Source organism: Paramormyrops kingsleyae, chromosome 8, assembly GCF_048594095.1.
Source record: "Paramormyrops kingsleyae isolate MSU_618 chromosome 8, PKINGS_0.4, whole genome shotgun sequence".
Lineage (NCBI taxonomy): Eukaryota > Metazoa > Chordata > Actinopteri > Osteoglossiformes > Mormyridae > Paramormyrops > Paramormyrops kingsleyae.
The window spans coordinates 9,286,106-9,309,459 of NC_132804.1; the positions used below are offsets into that span (position 1 = coordinate 9,286,106).

The window sequence follows — 23,354 nt, forward strand, 5'->3', positions numbered from 1 at the left end:
ACTGGAAGGACTGTAACCGAAGGTTCACCCCCCCCCCCAAAAAAAAATCCTCAGATCTAATTGTCAAATTGTTTGTCTTCGCCTGTACAAGGACTTAGTGCCCGTTCTGAGAAAACAATAGCATCCATTAGTAGTTAAGTCTTTTCATGTAAGATAAACAGTCCTGTGGTTACTTTCATCCCGCTGAATGATGCGATTGCACTGCCCTAGAAATGTCCTGCCTGCTGTTGGATTTGACATCTCCGTCCAAAAGACAGTGGGCCTTGAAAAAGTGGAAATAATTGAACAGGTTGTAGCATAGTATATATCCCCTTGGCTTAATAACATGTGTCTAATAAATGCCTCACTATTCAGCAGAATATTCCATTGTTATCAAATAAAGTATTAATTATGACATTAGAAAATATCTAATGGATTTTTCGCTAATTAATCAGCTGTTTCCTCTTAGTAACAAAATGCTTTCAATACATGCAATGAATGCAATTCTTACTCATGCCGATGACATCGTACTGTACTCTTGCAGCTGATGCCCTGTGAGTGTGGGAGTTCCGATTAAAGCAGTATTTGAGAACCAGTTGTGTTTGACCAGTGAATTGCAGAGGTATGCGGCTCCACTCTAACCCCGCCGTAGTTTGAACATCTTCCTAATCAAAGCTCTGTTACAATTCATCCCTGCCCCTGTCTAAGGAGTGCCAATAATGTGATTGGCTGACACGAATCAAGACTGACCTCTGATTGGAAGCTAAGCCATCATTGCCTCATGAGAGTCCATTACAGTCCATTATTCTCTCCTCATTCAATCAGTGTTTAAACAGAGCCTGAATTTGTGTAAAATGACTTTTTTTAGGGCAACCTCTGCTGAAATAAGGCAAAGCTAATTTTGGCGACATGTTCCCATGGTTCGTTAACATGAACCAAATGACTGGATAGCACAAAACTCTGCTTTAAGGTTAATTTTCTTCCCATTCATCTACCCTGCCCCCCTTTTTTTCTGTACGTGAAACGACCTCTAAGTGCAGATATGAGTAAACCAGCTGTCACAATACGCTATACTCAGGAAGAGCATAGATAACAGCTGTTAATGTACCCCTGTCTCGTTTAGGCGCACAAAACAGTTTCTTAGTTGACAGCTGTTTCTGGTGGGAAGGTATGCAGCCACAAACCATGAAATGGATGTTTCCTTGGTGTCGTATGAGCATGAGTGTTTTATTTCCCCTGAAATCCCCCATTTGTTTGTACCAAACGATCCATTATTAAAACAATGGCTGATGTTGCTTTATCAGCAGTTAAGACGGCATTGGCTGGCTTTATTTTTACAGTATCGGTTTTCTCTCAGTTGACAATTGGCAATATAAAGTTACTTGTAAAGCAAAGTACTGTAAGCTCACATTAAGACTTTTTTTTTTGTTGTTGTTGTTGTTTCTCAGCACACAGCAGAAATTAGCTGGGAACTCAATAAAACAAACAGGCCAGGGTAATATTTCTTCTGCTGCCTGGACAAAAATCGAGGAGAAAAAAAGCAGGTTGTGGTCTTAACAGACTTTAACACACAAGGAAAAGAAGTATTTTTTTCCCCAGAAGATCCGATTTTAAAAGGGTGAGAGCACTAAAATAAAAATGTCAGGAGAGCTTATCTAGCCTGATTTTTAAGTCGTGAGTTAATGCACAGAAAGTAACAGCTGTCATTCAACTTTTTAGCTGAAAAATTATATTTGCATGAGTTCCTCAGATAGTTGAGAGCACTGTAGAGACACGAAATGCTTTTTTTTTATTTTGTGATGTGAACCCTTAGCTCTGTGACATATCAATGGAAATCAACTCCTAATTACATAATTTATCCATCCAGCCATCCATCCATCCATCCATCCATCAGCTTATCCGGAATAGGTTTATGGAGACCCTGCAGCCAGTCCTAGGAATCAGAGGGTTGGTTTACTATGAATTTGATGCCAGTCAATCACAGTACACACACACAATCACAATTTAGAGACACTAGTTCACCTTCACAGCAACGCTGCTGGACTGCAGGAGGAAACCTGCATCTCATGGAAAGTCCATGAAATCACACCGCAAATCAAATCCCAGCCCTAGAAGTTTGAGGACACCGTTCATTTAGCCTTGCAAAAAAAAAAAAAGAAAAGAAAAGAATTGTATGCAAATTCTGGGAATAAAAAGAGACAAAAAAAACGGTTGTCCTTTAACGGCTAATCTCTGCATGATCTTTTGGAATCAGTGTGTGGACCAGCTTCAGGTAACAAAACAAGCTGATCATAATTTGTACCCTTATCGCTAAACCTTTGGGATTCTCCAGTAGATCTCAGTCTATGTTGGGTTTTAATGTTAATCACCTTTAATTTTATTTACACATATTACAGTACATTTAATTACACAGGTTTAAGTTGGAGGGAAAAGAGTAGGTCTGGTTGATATGCTGTGCTTCCGTAGCAATACCCAGCTGACCATTATTGAACTAATTATATTATTGGGATTAAATTGAGTCAGCTGGGACAATATTGAGAGTCGGAGGGATTATCCTGATGAGCTGTGTTTGTAATGTAGGTTTGGGAGGTTGTGAGACACTCCTCCTTGTTTGAGTTTTCTTTGAGTCAGTTTCTGCATGTTTTTAGTGGGGCTTTGCCCTTGAGTTTCTGTCCTACTCATGTAACTGACTCACAACATGCAACTGAGGCAGCTGTCAGGGATGCGTTTGTTTTTATTACGGACATAATATGTGGTAATGTTCACTGTCACACTGCATTTTTCACTTTCCATAACTGTACACAATTGGAGCATAATGTTTTGCATTTTCAGATATTGTAATTTGAACAGTGATTGTATTTGATTTTTCTCTGTTCTTTGGTACTGATTCAGATCTATAAAGAGGAAAAAATGTTATTGAACTGTTATTCTTATTTTTAAAAGAAACACACCCCTTACATTTAATCACAAATGTCATAAAGTGCTATAAATATTTAGGCCTTTCTTTTTCCATATTACAAAAGAAACCACCTGGCCGTGTTTGCCTCCATAAGGTCTTCCTCAGTTTAGTTGGCGTCGTCGCTTGGTTTGATTTAAACCTTGAAAGGGCACTGGGCTGTACCCATGCGTTTGAGCAGTGACTGCTTGGGGAAACTCTCTGCAGTGAATATGGCCCTGAACTTTTTTTTTGCTGGAGATGATCAAGTCTAACAAAAGTTAGACCAGGGGCAAGATGGAAAACCTGCTGGATTCTACCACTGCAGGATCAGGGTTGCCTACCCCAGAAAACTAGACGAACAAAATTTTACTGGCATTTCAAGTTCTGTTTTGAAGGATAAAGTCAAGTGGTGATTGAGCTGCTTCTGTGTTTTTCTCCTGCTGATGTGATACTCATGAAACATTTAAAATATAGAAGTGTGGATATCCTGGGGCGGGGGGGGGGGAGGCCCTCCCAAAGCCTGATTCCTGACCTGCCCCAGACTCATTTCTCATTCGTTTTCTTCCTTTGTCATTTGTTTCCATGTCTCTACTCCAGCTGATTCTGCAAAGCCTGTCTCACCCCCCCCCCCCCCCCAATCCTTACCCCTTCACCACATCATGCACTTTCTTGTACTTTCCTACAGTGCAGTAAATGGGCACCTTTACACTGAAGTTCCGGAACCTGGTCCCGGTTTACAAGTCCCTGGGCTGTCTGGACCTGGAACTTTTGTGGCCCCTGGCCAGTTTCGTGTGTCGCTTTCACACTGCACAACAGGAACCAGGAGCTTTATGCTAAGTGAGCATGGGAGATGCAAAAAGTTTGCAGGTTAAACTTCACACATAATTTCATATGAAACTGAACTGTCACACAAAAACAATGGAGGACGAAGTTGCAGTGTTGTTAGTTATTGGGGGGATTAATTGTGATCAAAATGGGACACACCCTTTTATTTATATTTCCTTATATTTTACTCACAGAACATGTTCATGATTCTTATTAAATCTGGCCAGCAGATCGATCTTTAATTTTCCACAGATTAAAAAAAATATGTAACTTTACCCAGCTAATAAGCGCTAGCAAGATTCATTGGTGATATTAGACAAAAGCATATTGGTTACTGATCAAATTTTCCGATGCAGAAATGTGGAGACACAAGCAAAAAGATTTAGTAATTGATGCATTAAATCTAATTGGAGTAGACAAATTATTCCATCTGCTCAATTTTTGCTCGGCTACATCTTTTTTTCTGCACGTCCGCCTTCCAAGTAAACATCCAAGTTAACGCCGTTGCTTGTGGTCAATCAATCAGCAAATTTATCAATGTCCTCACCTCTCCAGTAGTTTGTGTTCAAACGAAAAGTACCTAGTTTGGAGTAGGTGTTAAAAAAGGGTTCCGCAACGGCCTCCGAGGAGCTACAATCGAGTTCCTGCAGTGTAAACGTAACAAAAGTTCCTGGTTCCAAAGAAATGTTCCAGTGGTGTGAAAGGGCCTAATGCCCCTGAATGGCACAGCGTAGTACAGAGAGCCCAGAGCAGCACAAGCCCAGACTTTCTGATGTTCTAGAAGCTTCTATCCATGTGTGTGTGTTGCTGCCTTGGAAGCTCTTAACTTTAGCTCTCGCCATAGATTAAAGCAGCTCACAGAGGCACAAGACCTGACAGGGTTTCATTCTTTTTCTGCTTTCCAGTGGTGTGATGCACCATTGTGTGGCGTCGGGCCTCGTTTGCGTCCGTTTGATTTGGCAGCCCTGTGTGGATTCCAGCGGCTTGGATCCGCTCCCCGGTTGTGGATTTACGGTGCTGGAGATCGGCTCCGTTTGATATCCCGGCACGGTTACATCGCAAGCATTTCATATGGCGGAAGTGCCAAGATTAACTCCCACACAAGTGTTATGTTGTCGTAAAAAATAATCCCTCTCGTACTTTAGTCCTTCAGACAAAAGCTGGTTCTGGTTACTTAATTTCTGGAACCCACAGGGCCCAAAACCTCACAGAGTCTAGTGGATCCTCACAGTACTATAGTGGAGTTCCAGAGAGTCAAGCGGATCTTCATATACACCAGTGGCACTTCACAGAGTCCAGTGGATCTTCACAAACCTACAGTGACACTTAACAAAGTCTATTAGATCCTAACAGACTTTAGTGGCACTTCAGAGACTCTAGTTGATCCTCAAAGACCTACAGCGATGTGTCACAGTCTGACACACTGTGCACATTAATCTAAATCTTTCAATATCTCACTTGAATATTTTGTTTGTTTTCCCCATTCATTTTAAATGGCAATTATTAATTAATTCATTACGACTTTAATATGTTTGTATTGACTGCTTCACACAATATGATTTCTCTGTATTAGAATTTTAATTAATTTTTCCCACTTCGTTGTCAGTATGAAAGATAATGGTTTCATGCTTGCTGGTCCAAATCCATCACAGAGAGGATTGTAGAACGAACAAGCACCAGCAGGAGGAATAGTGTGACATACACTGGTGAGAAGGCACTCACAAGCGCCTGACACGTCAATAAAGCCACAAGATAGTGGGCAACTAAGATTGGCTTCCTGGTTCATCCATTCTGCTTCCCGTTCTCAGCCAGGCCATCGAGCCAACGGCTGATCCCAGAGTCACACCGTGATTCTAATCTCCTTCAGCTTATATAACACCTGCATGCTTTTCTGGCTCACGAATCCACACAGTTCGCCGCTTTCCTAAGCTTTGCCCGTTTTATTTCCCAGCACACACACCAACTCCACTCACGATGCATTCGATGGCTTGTAGGCGAGAATTTCAGGTGACCTTGCCAGACCCCAGCTGCTGATTAGCATGAGACAAAATCGACCCCGCCCCTCATATTCAGGGATTTCGAAGACCTCTCCTTCCAGGGAATCATAAACAACCTCCACTCTGGGATCGTTATAGGGCCAGGGGCAGTGAGCCAGCATGGATCGCTGGGGGGAGCACCCGGAAATCGCCTTCACCTCCTGCTCCCCTCTCGGTGGGCTCCTAATTGCTCGAGACGGATTTCTGATGTCTGCAGCCTGCAATATCATACACCTTAAGATAATGATTAATGGCCTGGAGAGGATTAACGGCAAGTATCAGGAGTCACACTGCGTTTATACCAAGCCGTCTGGCAGCACAGAGACAGAGGAGGAGTAGGGAGATCGGGTGTGTGTGTGGGGGGGAGATCGGGTGTGTGTGTGGGGGGGGGGGATCGGCACTTACCACTGGGGCCGGCTTGCCTCCGGACACGTTGCACACCAAGGTGAAGTTCTGCACCTGGTAGCGGCTGAATGGCGCCGGGGTTTCTGCTGCCATCATGGAGATGGAGTGAGGGGGCGCTGTGGAGAAGGAGGAGCACGGTCAGCACTAATCCCGCCATACTTTTGGCAAGGTCGTCTCATTTTTTATTTTTTTTCATTCTTGCAGGGGTTTGTGAAGGCCGGTGACATCCGGCCTGTCGGCTTTGCTCTGCGGATTATGGATTTAAAAGCTGTCAGAGGCGGACGAGTCTAAGATAATAAAATTCCAACCCATATCAACAGGACACTCGAAAGGAAGATGACTTTTTAGAAGAGATTCTGACTCTCTAAATCCGAAATGCTTCCCCCTAGTCAATCACTAGGGGGGAGGGGGAGGGGGGGGGGCTTTCCATTCTTGGTTGAAGATGAGCCCTGAAGGACAGAGCAGGTTAAGGTTATTGGTGAGTTAGTTATGAGCAAGGTGGCCTCCTTATTCAAGGTAGCATGTGCTGAAGTTAGACAAGAAGCCTGTCCTTCTCCGTGCCTTTAGAATGTCTGCCTCTGCAGAGGATGCTGCCCTGGGACTCCTCCTGTGTGCACTTTCTGGTGTGGTGTCCTTTAATAATTCAGGCCTCCGGTAGCTATGTAAAGTCGTAAAAGTACAAGTAAGGCTGCAGTGCTCATTTTAAATAGCCCCCGTGAGGGTGCTGAACTATGAGGCTATGAGGGCTGTCCCCCCCCCCCACCCCCATCCTCCAGCCCCCCCACCTTCTTCACCCCCTCCCAAACAATCCTATTGATCTATCGGAAAACATAAAGTCAGGGTTTATTTCAGCTGTGGGACTGTGAGGTCTATTGGCAATGCAAAGCCTTGCACCAAAAAAAAAGAGGTGATTTTTTTATCGAATGCGCTGTGATGCTGTGGGATTCGCAAAGAGATGACTTTTAATTCTGTCGCGTTGCAGTCGCGGCAAACAGAAAGCCGTGCCTGCTCTGGTTCCACATGAAGCACACGGCCAATTAGGCAGCAGCGCAAATGAAGAGAAACCTCGATGGGGCCTGAATTAATTAGCAAGTTCCGGAACTCGGCAAAAAAAAAAACAAAAAAAAAAACACTGCATTCTTTTTTTTGTGTCCCACAGATAATAACATCATCCGCGCAAATGTCACAGTGCCGTTGGAGCGCCTTCGTGGGCGGACCACCCAGATTCTTCATGAGCCGCTGACAGACGTTTAAAAGTCACACGAAAGGAGAGAGCGCAGTGAGCAGGACGTGGAGGTGCGGGGCAGCCATGAATGTGGCGGATGCAGACGGGGCCGCACAGCACTTAGCGTTATTAAGTCAGTTTGTATCTTTTATGCAGGCGCTGTGTAAGCACATGATGACAGAGCATCGATCAGCAGGTGGCAGGAGGACGCGAGCGATGTGGAACAGGGCCCCCGGGAGCTGGGGGGCACCACTGAATCACCATGGTTTAGCCGTTCCACAGCCCCCCACCCTCCCCACTGGGCCGGAGCATGCCATTTTTATGGGGGTGACAAAGGAAAGGACGGTCACCTTCTCCTCCCCCGACCTCCCTGGTTAAATCTCGGGAACGAATACGGCGAGAATGTTCTCTCTGGGTCAGACTTTAAGATGGGAGGTGTGTCTGGGAAGCAAGTGAGACATGTAAGCTTAGATGGGTGTGCTCTGCATGAAGGTCTGTGAACGTCCTCCAGACTTCCTGAAACTCCACTGGAGCTCTGTGAGGATCCAGCAGACTCTGTGAGGTTTTAAGGGAAAAGAACCTGCAGGACACAGATCTCAATAAATAAAAATAAGAATATATTTCCCCCCAAAAGACTATTATCCTGGGGGTGTCGTTAGGGGGGGTCCCCAATTTCTTAAGGGCCCTGTTGCTTAGGGGCCCATGGAATTGTTCTTTCGGTGCCCCTGCTTGTGAAAGACCAGCAGCCATTAAAAGACTTTCATGTATATGCATTCAGACCATGACTTTGCATTGCCAGACAGGAACTTCACCATTACGGCCACTATGCACATAGAAAAGAGTGAATATAAAAGAGAAGTTTTCATCTTATTATAGGGAGTTTTGTGACTGCAATAGGAACAAGTCGACCTAGCACGTAAGAGCTCGTTATGCAGCCTGAATCGTCTGTAGCTTCGTCTGTACGGAAAGCTCATTTTAATATGGGCCTGCGCATCGCTAGGGCCGCCGTCGGCCGGGATGCAGAGCCTTTTAACGAGCGCTGACCCTCACGCATTTCTCCCCACAGACGGCCGGGTCTCGTTATCTGCCGGCTGCGTTTGGCCTCTTATTAGGAGATCCTGCTGCATTCTGTAGAGTTTTAATTCATTATAACGAAGAAGACAATGGTGCGAATGGAGCCTGAAGCCAGGACATGGTAGCTAACGTGGGGCCTGGCTGGAATTAGTTCTGTCAGTTTTTTTCCTTCAGCACGGAAGACCTTGTGGTAAGCAGCCACCCGACCCAAGCAGCCATCGCCGCCCATCCATGAATACCGTCTTTATTACGGCCGAACTCTGAATGCTTATCCAGCAGCACCATAATTTTGCCCTCTTCCCGGATAGAGGGAGCCGAATCCTGCAGCTGGTCATCACTAATTCAGTTGACATGTGGACAAAAGTGGCATCTGTTACGGTAACCAGAGTGACGGCAGATGCAAGCATGCTGCAATTTAATACCCAGTGCAATACAAATAAATACTGCATTTCTAAAACACGGATAAGGTGCTGTGAGGTAATGTGGCCGGTAACGGCCGGGAATCCCATCCAGGGTTTCACCCCTAAGAGGCCGTGTATTTCCTGGGAAGCCCTGAGCTCGCTCCACCCCTGAGCTGGGTAAGTGCTGCTGATGCCGGATGAATGTTAACGCTGGTTATGAAGCTCTATTCCCAGAGGCTGCAGGTTTGAATCTCAGCCCTCTTCTCACAAACATTGAAGGATGGCTCGCTATATAAAAGCTGCTTTTTCGGATGGGTAATTTCATGCCGGTGTCCATTTTCAGATCGCCCTGCCGGAGGGGGAGTTAACGTCGGAGAAGGGCCGCCTCTCTACAGGTCACCCACTGCAGATGAGGCACTCAATTAGGAAATTAAAAGCGCCATGCATACAGAAAGAGACCTTATTAAATATTTACTGTGATTAAGAAGCAGGCAGGCTGGCTGGCCAGACCCACAATGAAACCAGAGATCTGGACAACATGTCAGTTAACCCCATTCCTACTGGCGTATCAGGGTGGCGTCTCAGTGCTTCACAGTCCATTTAGCCTGACCTTCAGGTTCCTAACATACCGCATGTTCACACTGGGGTGCCCATCAGGCCTTCCTGACAGCGGTCACAGTGTCAGCAGAGTAGCATTAGTGCTACAGTATTATTACTGATCACAGTTGTAGCAGTGGTAGTAGTAGCACTGGTGGTATTAATTGTAGTCATAGTAGTAGTAGTAGTAGTAGTAGTTTCAGTAGATTCAATAGGTGGTTTTAATAGTGTATGTAGTATTAGTAGTAGTATTATCTGTAATATTAACTGCAGTGGTATTAATATTGGTCATAGTGTTGATAGTGGCACTATCAGTGGTAGTAATAGCATAGTATCAGTAGTAGTAGATTTATTGGATGTATTCATAGTGTCTGTAGTATTAGTGGTAGTCATTAGTGGTAATCATGGTGATATTAATAGTGGTCTTTGTATTAATAGTGGTAATATGAATAGCAATGGTATTAGCAGTGGTATTAATAGTGGTCATATTGCTAGCAGTAGCATCAATAGCAGCTGTAGTAACAGTAGAAGTATTAATAGTGGTTGTACTATTAGTACTGACAGTGTTAGTAGAATCAATGATGGTATTAATAGTGACTGTATTATTAGTAGTATCAATGGTAGTATTAATAGTGACTGTATTATTAGTAGTATCAATGATGGTATTAATAGTGACTGTATTATTAGTAGTATCAATGGTAGTATTAATAGTGACTGTATTATTAGTAGTATCAATGGTAGTATTAATAGTGACTGTATTATTAGTAGTATCAATGATGGTATTAATAGTGACTGTATTATTAGTAGTATCAATGGTAGTATTAATAGTGACTGTATTATTAGTAGTATCAATGGTAGTATTAATAGTGACTGTATTATTAGTAGTATCAATGGTAGTATTAATAGTGACTGTATTATTAGTAGTATCAATGGTAGTATTAATAGTGACTGTATTATTAGTAGTATCAATGGTAGTATTAATAGGAGTAGGGGAAGTAGTATCAGTTTCATTTATGGTGATGGTGTCAGTAGTAATTTCAGCAGTAGCAGAACTGGTATAAATGGTGGTAGGTAGTATCAGTAGTAGTATTCTATGAGGATGAAGTTCTTTGTCCATCCATTTTCCAAGCACTTATCCTGGTCAGTGTCTTGCGGTTGGTTAAGTAACGTTTCTAGTTGTTTTTACAGAAAAATTAGCTCATTTTAGGTAATGAAAAAACGCAATTTCTCTGTGTAATTAAGCCTCCTTGCCTCATGGAGAGCTGTGATCCTGTCATCTTTCATCATGCTTCCCAAGCAGAGATGAGAAAGCACCTTTTCAGCAGCACTGCAGGACTCAACTGACGCACATCAGGCCAAGGAAAGCGGGTGCGGGCTGAGCGATTTATGCCACGGCCACCTGACAGCCGATCATTGCCGCCTGACCCTGGGACGGTGTTTTGGTGGGCTGTGCGCTTACTTCCCAAATGTGGCATCTGTTCTTCGTGGGAGGGAGGGGTGGCCGACACAAAATCAAGCACCGGCAGGGCCTGACCGTGTTATATGTGGCAAGACAGAAGATAGAAGGGGGGCTTACATGAAGTAGGGGGCCTCTCAACCCCCTCCCTGATTTTGTGTGCCGGCGTGAGGAGATGTTGACTCTTTCAAACACCATCAATATGCCTGACAGCTCAGACTTGTCAGAAGATTGAAGCGGTACAGGGGCTGACACCAGAGATCGATACTCTCGTGGCAGAGAAAGGAGAGCTTTAACATCTGAACATTTTAAAAAATGTATAAAAGTAGAAGAAAAAAATGCAAAGTCGGGGCACGTCATTTGTTTGAGAGGAACTATAAACTTTCAAGCTATACGTGAAGTGAGAACGCAGAGACGGTGGAAGCTGGGTAGGCGCGTCGAGGCTGGGTAGGAGTGTCGAGTGCGGGTAGGCGCGTCGAGGCTGGGTAGGAGCGTCGAGGCTGGGTAGGCATGTCGAGGCTGGGTAGGAGTGTCGAGGGCGGATAGGCGCGTCGAGGCTGGGTAGGCATGTCAAGGCTGGGTAGGCATGTCGAGGCTGGGTAGGAGCGTCGAGGCTGGGTAGGCATGTCGAGGCTGGGTAGGCATGTCGAGGCTGGGTAGGAGCTTCAAGGCTGGGTAGGCATGTCGGGGCTGGGTAGGCATGTCGAGGCTGGGTAGGAGCGTCGAGGCTGGGTAGGTGCGTCGAGTGTCTTTGTGGGCTGGTCCGGCTTGTCTGTCTTGGCCCTGCGAGGGTTTCTATGGTTGACCGAGTGTGAAGCTTTGCAGGGAGGGGATATCTGGCCCAGAGACAGCGGGAAAGGCCCTGAGGAGGATTTGACTGCAACGGCTAGTCTGGAGTTCCCCTGGTTCGTCTGTGCTGAGCTCTGGGGGAGGTCTATACCCCTGCTCCCCAGGCACTGCCTGAGCCAAGGATATGAAACTGCGTCTGACCCAGCCACCGACTATCAGCCCCCAAGCATCGGTCCACATGTACCCCCACCCCCCCCCCCCCCCAACACACACACACACCCCATTAACCGTGTCCCAGGCACAGAAGAGCAAATTCAGTCTTTCCTGTTAGTGTCCCATGATGAAAGGATAGTGTTATATGGTTTGAAACATGGGAGTGACAGAATTCTAAAGGATGCTCCTACTCGTTCTTTTTCAGCAATTAATTGGCCAGAACATTATGTAAATAATCAGATTGTTTTTTTGAGCTAAGACTGCCGTTTTCTTTTTGGCATACAAAGTAAGTTTAGTTCACCTCTCCTCTTGTGACCTGGTTGGCTGAGGAAAAAAGCGTAATGGTTCCTTCTATCCAAGCTCACATTAAGGTACAATAATATATAATAATGTATAATAATGCAATGCAATGGACCAATTCTACACACTGTTGCATAGCACTGTGTGGTAAATCACAAAGAGCACCAGACCTATATCAACTGAGGACGTTTATCCAAAGTGACATATTCGGGGAGAGGGCTGCAGGCCGCACCAGCCACTGGGGAGCAACCTGATCCAATTCTGCTTTACGCCACTTTTACTTCTCTTTCCACATGGAAGATGAACCTGCCGCTTTTACAAACCCAAGGCACGCTCACCAATGGAGTCTCAGCGGAGCAGCGCTGGAGAATCACGCGCAGTCATGCTCGCTGCTCAATCTTCAGTTTCTCTCTCTAGTTCCAGTACTCATCTCCAGTGTGGATCTGCATTTCCCTGTTTATTCCTGGATTCTTCCTGCCGGTCTGCCTGGTAACCCATTTCATTACATGTCACTAATATGGGCTTCAGTCTTATCCACTGATCCTGTCATGCCCGCCCTACTCTCTGCTGGCCTTCAAGGACAGTACGCTGTTCACAGGTAGCCTTTGGCTTGGTCCTGGTGGTTCTGCTTGCAGTAGAATTGACCGTGCAGTACCGTAAGAGCGGGAGGCAGCGGTTATGCACCACACTGGGTTGTCTAAGGGCCTAAACCTCTCGCAGATAGTCTCTTTTACACCTTATTCAATGGGGAATTTTGACCTCATTTTAGGTTAAGTACAGCACCATGTTCAGAAGTACATCAGAACAGCCCTTAGACCTGAGAATATTACGCAGACTCTCATTTTTTCTTTTAATGCTTTTCAATGTACCATTTCAGCCCTGGAACGTGTCTTAAGTTATCTTGCATTCATGCAGAGGAGACTTTCAAACTTGACGTACTTTCACCTTCTTAATGCACCAAGAACACTTTCCCCCTGTAGTGAGGTCAAAAAAAGCTATTTACGCAGAGAAGACAATTGCATCACATGACAGACACAAAATTATTAAAGTCATTGTGAGACATTGTTGTTGTTTTTTTGTGTCGTTGCATTTTCTGACTGCAAACAAGGGACAAAGGCTGCAAGTGTGGCAAGGAGGAATGAATAAAAAAATATTTGTACAGCCTTAGAGAAGGAATAAAGAAAATGATTTCAGGGGTGAATTTCAGCTTCAGGTATGCTTGACCTCCAGACTAAGCAAAGAACATTTGTTTCATGTAACTGAGCCAAAATGAGCAGCAGGAGGTAAGAACTGAACATTTTTACTTCCCTGACAGTCTGATGTCTGATGCAGACAGGCAGAGCCCACGATTCAAACTCCAAAAGGAAACACGCACATTATCGAACCATTAATGCCTCTATTCCTGCACCAGCTATTGGGGGGGGGGGGGGGTAATGAAAATTACATGAATGTATACTAAAGGACATATGAGTGATATGAGTTTCAAGTAATTTAACGACATATTACGAGGAACAACCAGGATCGAGTATTTGGTCCACTGCTCTTATTTCACTGCCTAGTTAACAATATCTTCGACTGACATTTATTTAGAGCAGATTTCACTGAAAGAAAATGTGTTATGCACAATTAGCCAATATCAACTAATTAAAAAGTACATATAAGTGCTGGGATTCAGCTGTTTTAAGCTAATATCTGTAGGTGAGCAGACGGAGGCGGAGAAGGAGAATATGCTTCGAGGTGACATCGATTGGTTTGAAACTGAGCCGGCCACCCATAATGACTGGCTTGCAGAAAAGGAAATCAATTTTGGCTCTGAGATGACAACAAACCGGCAGCCAATCACAGGTCAGAAAGCCGGCCGCGCCGCTTTGACGAATAAAGGAAACAAAAAGGTAAGCGTGTCTTGTGGGGCTGATTTGGCACATAAATGACCCCCCCGCCCCCCTCAAACTAATTATGATGCCCTCTAAGCAGTACGACTTCCTGCTGTGTTTTTGTGAAGAAATTGAGCATCGGGGACTTTGATCAGACGGAGCAGGAGTTCGGCCATATCCTAAGAAAAAGAGCCAGAAAAAAACAATGCAAAGCCTCAGCAGATCTTTAAATATTTTAAGCCTCTGCAGGAAGGTGCACGGAATGGTCCGGTTTATTCTGAAACAGCCATTTTTAATGCTGCACTCAAAAAGCAATTTAAGCTTCAAATCCAGCTAATTCTTCATCAAGGAAGCTAAAAACTAGATTGTGCATATACATATGCAGATATACAAATACTTGTAAGAAACATTTGAAAAATAAGATTGGTGCAAAATTCATCACTGTATGCCAAAGCACTGGTTTGGGGTTTATTCTGGAGCCGTTGAGCTTTGCATCTAAACTCCACTCCACTGCCTCTATCGAGGTACACAGGTGTGGATATCAGTGACATCATCACAAGGGTCACCGCATGCATGAGGTGCTACAGAACTATTCACACCCATACAGGAAGGTTCCGGAATCATTTTTTCCAAGGGCCATCTCACAGCTTAACTGTAAACCCCAAATAAGGTCACATCTCACAACTCACATAAGTTCAATAACGGTCCACTGTTGTGTCCTAGACCTGATTATTCAATGTGCAAAGACGTCCTATAATCTGTGACAAATTATCATCAATTGTTTGCATAGCCTGTCTCTTTATAAGTTATTAATTCACCAGTTCACTTCTTTTATATACAGTTGACCTTTTTAATACAATGCTTACTTCGTGTTTGTGATTGCGTCGGCGTGGGAAGGTAATCTGGCGGTGTGTAACGCGGTGACAATAATAACGCTTTTGGAGCTTGAATCCTGAGTGTCGTTGGCATATGGGCTGGCAGGGTCCGCCCTGGGAGGCTAATATTTCACACCAGCTGTGACTGGAAGATCCAAGACGTCCTCCTGTCGTCATCCTGCGTCAGGGCAGACCTCAGTATCGGTAACGCGAGACGGGGTCACGCGCCGCCTTGTGGGCTCAGCCGAGCGAATGAGGGAGCTGGTGCTGAAGGGCAGTGCCAACACAGTGCATGCTGAGGGGAAGCGGAACCGGGGAGAGGAAGCCAGCGTGGGGCAACAAAACAGCCGCCATGGAGCGAGGGTAGAGGCCCGCAGAGACGGGTCGGCCTCCGTTTGGATGCCTGCTTACTTGGCACCCCTGAGCTGCTCTGTCCTCTACTGCTCTGCGTGGATCTGGAGGTCAAGGGGATAAAATGAATGCTTCAAAAGGACCAGAAGCTTGGCTGTATTCCAGGCAGCCACCGGGCCGCTCCCAGAGGACGTGGCATCAAGAGCTTACGGAGGCTTGACCATCTTCATCAGAGCACTGAAGCGTCCATGGAGGCAGCTTGTGAAATAAACTCACTGTGGTTAAACTGCTTGCCTCGTCTGATCCCGATCAGGGAAAGAAACAGGAAAACGACCGGGGAAAGTCTCTACCAGAATGAGGAACCAACCGGCCTTACCCCTAGAATTATCCAGAACAAAATGGGTCATTCCACTACAACTGAGTGACTGATTGAATTGATAATGCAGCTTTGCATTGACTTGCATCCACATTTGGGATCAGGGCCACCGGACGCAAGTCAGTTTTGGCGAATTCCGATATTGTGGCTATCCGTCACATATACATTACTGTATGCTTACTGTACTACAAGTTAGATATGGACAGTGGGTCATTATACGGCTGGCAGTGCTGCCTATTCCCCTGTGCCTGTTTCACTCAGTGATACAGCCGCTAACGTCCAACTACATCTAGGTGTAACTCGACGTAAGACTGTAATATTTCTGATCCTAAGGGGAAATATCTTAGCCCAGAATAGTACAGCAGCAAGGACATACAGAAAGGGATGTACTATACATAAAACACAAAACGTATAAAGCAAATAGATACAAGATTAAATAAACAATAATCAGAATGTATAGATAGTATGAAGAACGTACAGTACATACTGAATTTTCAGGATGTAAAAAAGTTATGTAAATATACTAAATACAATTGCGAGGAAGAGAATAAACAAATGTGTAAACGGCACAGGAAGACGATATGAAAAAGACGCCAATGACATGCAAAACGTTTGCAATGCGTGTAACTGCAGATGACACGTTAGCGACGGAAATAAAAACCCTGGAATGGAAGAATAGGCTGCTGGAGGTTATGTCTACGAAAGTGAAGGAGACTGCAAAATTCCAAGCGAGCAGAAGATCACTTTGCAAGGGGATTCGAGTGAAACTGGCCAGTGCTGGGACAGGCCCCCCCGATGGAGGGCGGCTGGAGAGTGATCGGCGGGAGGCAGGAGAACGCAATCAAAGCCGCGGAGATGCAGGAGGAGACGCGTTTGGATGAGCGCTGACTAAGAGTCTCAGGGCTCTTAGAGGCCCCTTTGATATCCCGCTTCCAGGGTGCGCCGCGCCACCACATGAAAGACACCAGAGCCCCGTTTTTAATCATTTTGCCATTGTGCTCTTAACATTTGCATTTGCCCCCGCCCACTTCATTTGCATTCGTCATTACAGCATTGTCAGCTCTTATCAAGGTCCCCAGGGAGAGGGGAGGAGGATGGGGGGGCACTTGAAAGATTGCCGGGCCCATAGTTGAGGGGGGGTGTGATGCTCAGAGACAAAGGCCGCAGTCACATTTGTACGGGCTCCACTTCCACACAGCTCATTAATCATGCCGTGACTTTCTCTTGTAATGACTTTGAGTGTGTGTGGGTGTGCTATAGAAATGGTACAACTTCATTCTATTCAGTGCTTGCAAGGGGGGAAAAAACATAGGTGAGCTGAACCCCCCCCCCCCTCACCCACCACTGGCAGCACCATGCCACTCAACTGGCTGTCCAACTTCAACGCCAACAGTCATGGACGAACTGTTTCTGAGCGTGGGTCACGGGTGCGGCTTAAGGGATGCGTAATTACACGCTTCATCCCCAAGCACTTTTTTGAACCACTGTGCTGAGAGAGGCTGTGCCACACTTCAAAGGATGCACACGCTGCAGAATTACCCCGCCATGAGCAGGCAGTGAACTCTCCATCCTGTCCTCCCAAACGCGGAGCACAGTGGCAAACGGTCATTGTTAGCATTAGCCGCCGCTCTGCTGTCTCCCAGATCCTCGTGCGGCAAAGCCAGTCTGCTGTAATTCCTCTTCCTTTAAAGTCGACGAGCTTGAAGATGCCAGACGTGGTTTCGTGACATCGACAGACGCCAGGCAGTTTGCCGGCGATGACTAAAATCTTCCCCACTTCCCTGGTTCTAAGATTCCATCGAGGTAGCAGATGGAAACTCAACGCCCCATGTCGATTTGGTAATACCAAGGCTGGCGATCTCACTGTGAATCCGGCCCGTATCCTTCTCGGGGCCTCTGAGCAATCTGGTCCTATTTGGCGTAATACCCAAACCGCCCTGGTTAATTTCTGTGCCCCGATGATCGCAGAGTCTTTAGAGCATCCGAACGCCAGAGACGTCACCAGAAAATTGGCTGATCGGTATGGTCGCAAAGCCTGTTCAAACTAAATTTTTGTAAGACCTGACCGACAGGGTGGGAAAAGTCAAGCCATGAAGTTCTACGAGGCTAAAGAGAGCCTGACAAAAATTCCCAGGCATCCAAAATCTGGCTCCAAAGTCTGAACGCTCTCCGTTGGGAGGCTGAGAGGATGCCCAATCTGCTCACCCGCAACCAGATGGCCCCTGGCATGCGACAGGAGATGCCGGCCCTGAGTGTACGTGCGGGTGGGGGGTGGAGAGTTATGTTTTAGTTATTTTGACGCGTGCCCCGAAGACTTGGCTTCTGGTGAACTGTTTGCTGCTAGACCAAGCATCTGAGATTTTAATTCCTGATGATTTTATTTTTTTGATGATAATAATTTGAGAACAGCATAATCCACAAGGGCCGTGTGAAGAAGCTACTGGTGGGTGAGACCGCCCCATTACATATAGTGCCACGTTAGCGCCCATTGTTCACGATGATAGTGTATTGAAACAAGCAGAGTGTGTAGCAAATTATGAGAACAATGGAGTCTATTGAATTATGAATGCTTTATTAGGTTACATGAAACCCCCCCCCAGAATTCTGTCCCCCCTAGTATTCACTTCTGCTCTTTTCTGGATGCTAGATGTTGAGTGAAATAGGCGTGGGTGTGTGTTTGTCAAAAACAACACGTCAGGAATATGAGGGATAAACGGCTATTAAAAATGGTGAGCAATGGTGACAGGGAAAGAGTAAAGCCTTGTTGAGGCGAGTCATCGCTTGCTTAGGGGTGGGCTTGTGACCTTGCTTGCAGAAGATCTTCTGGGCTAAGCCGCATGTGGGTGAAGTTCTAGACCAGGGTCCCTTCCTGCGGGTTCACAGTGGCCGCTGTGAGCCAAGGCCTCGCCGCCATGCACACAAAGCGGGTTTATGCCGGAGCTCCTCCATGCCCCGTGTGGTGGATCTGTGCCAGTGCGGCGGACTTCTGCGGTTGGCAGACAAACCCACAGAACGGACCTCTTCTCAGTGCTCTTGCCAGCTCTGCATCGACGCCTTGCCAATATGACCCCATCTGACCCTCCCTCCGGGTCCTGCGGTGCTAAGCCCGACGGCGTTTAAGAAACCGCTAGACTGGTGAAATTAGAAAATTAATCACATCAAATATTTACCTTACGGGGCAAGCAATCGCAGGGGTTGCTGTCCAAAGCCTTACATCTTTGCTTTTGCTGATTCTACCATCACCCACTTAATGCAGAGGCCAGGGACTCATAGTTGGTATTTAGATCTTACTGGAGGGATCTGATTTGCTAATTATAATTAGAAACCTAATTATGTGACAATTTAAAAATATCCTAATTTTCAGAAGAGTTCACAGTCAAAAGGCATGCATGCAGTGCTGACACTTTTTATATAAGCTGTGAAGTGCTGTTCATTTTCGGAACAAAATTAGAGTGATGACCTTTGAACTGGTAACTCAGCTGCTTGTGGTGCGGAGAAACAGACCGTGCTTGTTCACTATCAGAGCGACTGCATTTGTAAGTCATCTGACATTTTCCATCCTGTTCTTATGAGCTTTCACCTCATAATGTTCTGGCAGCTACTGAAGCCACAGTGACCAAGCAGGACGGCCTCAGACTTTCCCAGCTTATGCTGACCTTGGTGAAGCCACCTTTGGGATTGTGATGCTCCTGCAGAATGGGGCGTCTCGATGTCTTGTTTACAGCGAAGGAGCCATGTTCTGCACGGTCCATTTCAGCACAGCTACCCCGGCGCTGCCCAATCCTGCCCCTGGAGAGCTTAGGTACAGCCCTAATTTAACACCTCAGATAATCAGGCTCTTCAGCATCACCTCAGTATTAGAGTCAGCTATGTGGAAGTTAAGCTGGTTCTCATACTGAGATATAACTGAAGGGCCTAATTATCTGCATCAGGTGTGTTAAATGACAGCAGAGGGTAGCAGAAAGCAGTCTTGGTCAGGTCTCCAAAAACTCCTTTTTTGTTTGTTAAAAACAGAACACATAGACATTTAACATTGACTACGCAGAAAGGTCTTCATACATGGCATTTTTCACCATCCATCCATCCATCCATAAATCTTTTAACCGCTTATCCCAGGCAGGACAGGGCACAGGGAAATATTTATTGCAAATATTTATAACCTTGGTAACTAGATGTTACCTATAGCGAAACTGTTTATAAATTAACCAATCACAGCTCAGACACAAAGACTAATAATAGAGATCTAAGCACTAGCTTTTAGCCTTGGTGGTAACTAGTGCGAACCATATAATACCTTTCTTCGGGCCATCTCACGCGTGTTGACCAGCTTGTTGACCACGGCAAAGGCAAATTCAGGTTTTTATGCACCCATGACCAGATCTGAAAGAAGGGGGGAGCTATAGGTATGATAGATCTATCTGTGAGTTAGAGGGCATCCCAACCTGTGAGCTAAAACTAACGTCCCTCAGGCCATTAAAAGCTATTCGGTAACATCAAACTGAATCAGCTGTGCATAGAGGTGCATGGGAGCACAAGAGCAGAGGAGGAATCATCAAAGAATGAAGGTCATATATTGCCTGGTGAAAAGTGCTCATTTGGTACATTGAAACACCAGCAAAATATCTATCGCTTCCACATGCCCTTGTAGCAATGGTCAGAGTTTATGACAGCTAGGCGAGGCTGGTGAACGGCCCAATATGGAAACGAGAGAGCGGGCCAAGAAGCAGAGTGGCCTATGGAAAAGCCATAAATGCCAGCAGGAATCCAAATAGGCCCCAGAAGGATTTAAATTAGACCTGAAAGGTAGGGCTATTAAGTCTGACATTGAAAGAGACTTGAATAACGATAACTGAGTATTGAAAATGTTTATAATCTCCCTTAGCACAGACCAATCTCCCAACTGGGAGTAGAAACTGCAGCACGATCGTCTGTTCTTGGTCTTCAAAACGATTGGAAGATCTGTGGAGATATGAAGATGAGACTTACTCCTCAGACTTCTAGATTTTTTTTCATGAAAGATCAGTTTTAAAGACTGATCGAAGACTCTGGTGGATCTAAGAAAGTAGCTCTACAGCATCCTGGTGGAATTCTTCTTTATCTGCACTCACAGAGCACCCATATGTGAAATTACAAGAAGGGTTAGGCCATCATTTCTCCTGACCTCCACTGATCATGTCTAAATTGTTAGCGATATGTTACATGATATCTCTGTTTTTATGCTATCAAAACTCAAATGGATTCCATCACCGAGATATAATGTACAGTGTTTCTCATGAAAATAAAAAAAGACAACATCCATCCGTTGACTATAGCTGCTTATCCAGTACAAGGTCAGGTGAGACTGTAGCTTATCTCAGGAAACACAGGGAGCAAGACTAGGGGCCACACTATGGGATTCTGACCCATCTGAGGCCTCACACACAATCACACAATTTTGCTATAGGCTGTTATCTTCTACATCACAAATATAAATATTAGTTATCACTTAATGTTTTCAGACTGGAAATGCAATTAGACTTAAAATGACCCCACGAACTGCGGAAAGGTGCTCGACGGGTGGGTGGAGAAAGGGGTCGTCATCATTCGAATCCCTCTATTGAGTGAAAAGGTCAGGAGGTAAATTTGCTCTCATTCCCAACGTGTCCTCAAAAAGCACACAAAGTGCTGACAAAGAGGACTAGCGGAGCTGGGCCCAGGGGATTCTGGGAATAGCGACACAACACTTTCATAATTGAAGTCCTGGAAATATGCTGATCACGATGCTGATCAGATACCAGGAGGGAGTGGTTTTGGACCCTGTTTTGCAAGAATGGCAGGTTATCATTTAGGAGGCAGAATGAATGCGTTGCATTCAAGTGTGAATTCAGTGCAAAAATAAATGTGCGTGATTTTCGTACCTGAGTAAGAGGGAGATGAGGGCACAGTTGTTACAGCAGTGCTGATCATCTATATACCAGTGTGGCACCATTTTGCTGGAAATTTAGTGGCGATCAGTTAAGTTCCTCAATACTGGTGACCTGCAAGGTGTCCCTGACCTTGACAAGCATCTGCCACTGGCTCTGTGGAGTTTGCATGTTCTCCCTGTCGTTACTTGGGTTCCACCCTACAATCCACAGAAATGTAGTCTATGTTCAGTGGCATCTCTAATGTTCCCTTTTGAGATTGTCCTGTCTTGGAGTAGCACAGGCAGTGAAGGAAATATATGAATGGATAGGTATGTATGCATGTATTTATACAAAGATTCAAGGAAACACAGCACAATCTGGCAACCCAGGCAAACGCCGTTCCTCGGCAGTAGGCTGTGTAATGAAGCCTTGCTGAAATTGTTCGAAGTTGTACTTTGAATGTACTTAAAAGTCAAAACTTGCTGAAATTACAATTAACCTCACAGTTCAAAAACAGCCAGCGGCTGTCTTGATACTTTTGGGCTTCTCAGACCCTCAGATGGTTCTTTTGTTTGTGTCTGATAGGATTAATTTAGTTTTTCTGGCAGGTGGTATGACAGTGTTCCACTGTGGAGCAGTCATTTTTGCAGGGGACAATTACATGTCCGTACTTTGCAGATTACAGTGGCCTGACAGTGGAGTAGGATGTAATGGGAAAGACAAGGCTGGTGGGTGGGATTTACTGTCAATCAGGTCCTTAAACCAATTGTGGCTGAATTACTCACTCTAATCCCACCCCCCAGAGATTCGAAGCTCTGTTTCATTCATCCCTCAGTGGTGGCGCTATAGAGGTTGTACAGATAACAATGTCCTCAGCTTTTTAACTGTTCAGTAGTGAACTCCTGGCTGAGCAGAAAACGATGACACAGGAAGGACAGAGATGGGCAGCGGGGGCTGTGATGAACTGGCAGTTTTTGCGGTATTATGAAATCTCTGTCGCTATATTTTCTTGAAATTTATTGAAGATTCAACTTTGTCACTGAGGTATCCAATTTGGCATTCAGATCTCAGGATGTCTAAGAACCTTCTTTTTGTAAATTAGTTTTTATTCCTGTTTGGATTCAAAATTTACACACGCCTTATTTTATCTCTGAGCACTAACACAATACCCAAAAAAACCCGGCTGATTACTCTTGTTTTTGAACCCTGAGGGTCTCGCCCACCTGTCATAACTCCTTAGATACTGATTTTAATTTTCTTAATCTATTTTCTTCCTTCTGCACGCCTTCTGTGTGAGTTTATGGTTTTATGCTTCAGTCAGCTGTTGCTTCGCATATGAGACATACAATTATTCCACAGCATGGATTGCTTTCATCAAGTTCCACTTGGAAGGGAGGCAGGGGGGGGGGGGGGGTAAGAATTATGAGGTAGTGCACCTCCAAATTAATACACCTGCATGTTTTTGGAGAGATATGAAGAGATGTAATTAAGTGTATATTATGGAACATGAGTTTAGAGAACTAAAGTCTTTGCTGATTAATGACATTTGAAAAAAAGAAGGGGAGGGAAAATGCCAAGGTTAGGATATTGTGATTTGTGTGTATGTGTTTCATTTTATACACACACACACACACACACACACACACACACACACACACACACATGCATACATATATATATATATGTGTGTGTGTGTGTGTCTGTGTCTGTGTTTGTATGTATATATACATTTAGTGTGTGTATATATGTCTGTAT

At 45.1% G+C, this 23,354-nt stretch overlaps 1 protein-coding gene across 1 annotated transcript in view; it reads right to left on the minus strand.

The window, feature by feature from the left end:
- The window catches only part of igsf21a (immunoglobin superfamily, member 21a), a 169,815-nt gene that overhangs the window by 21,590 nt on the left and 124,871 nt on the right, over positions 1–23,354 (minus strand). Inside the window, exon 5 of the mRNA XM_072715135.1 lies at positions 6,184–6,299. Coding sequence (XP_072571236.1) covers positions 6,184–6,299 — 116 coding nt within the window. The remainder of the gene's footprint in view (positions 1–6,183; positions 6,300–23,354) is intronic.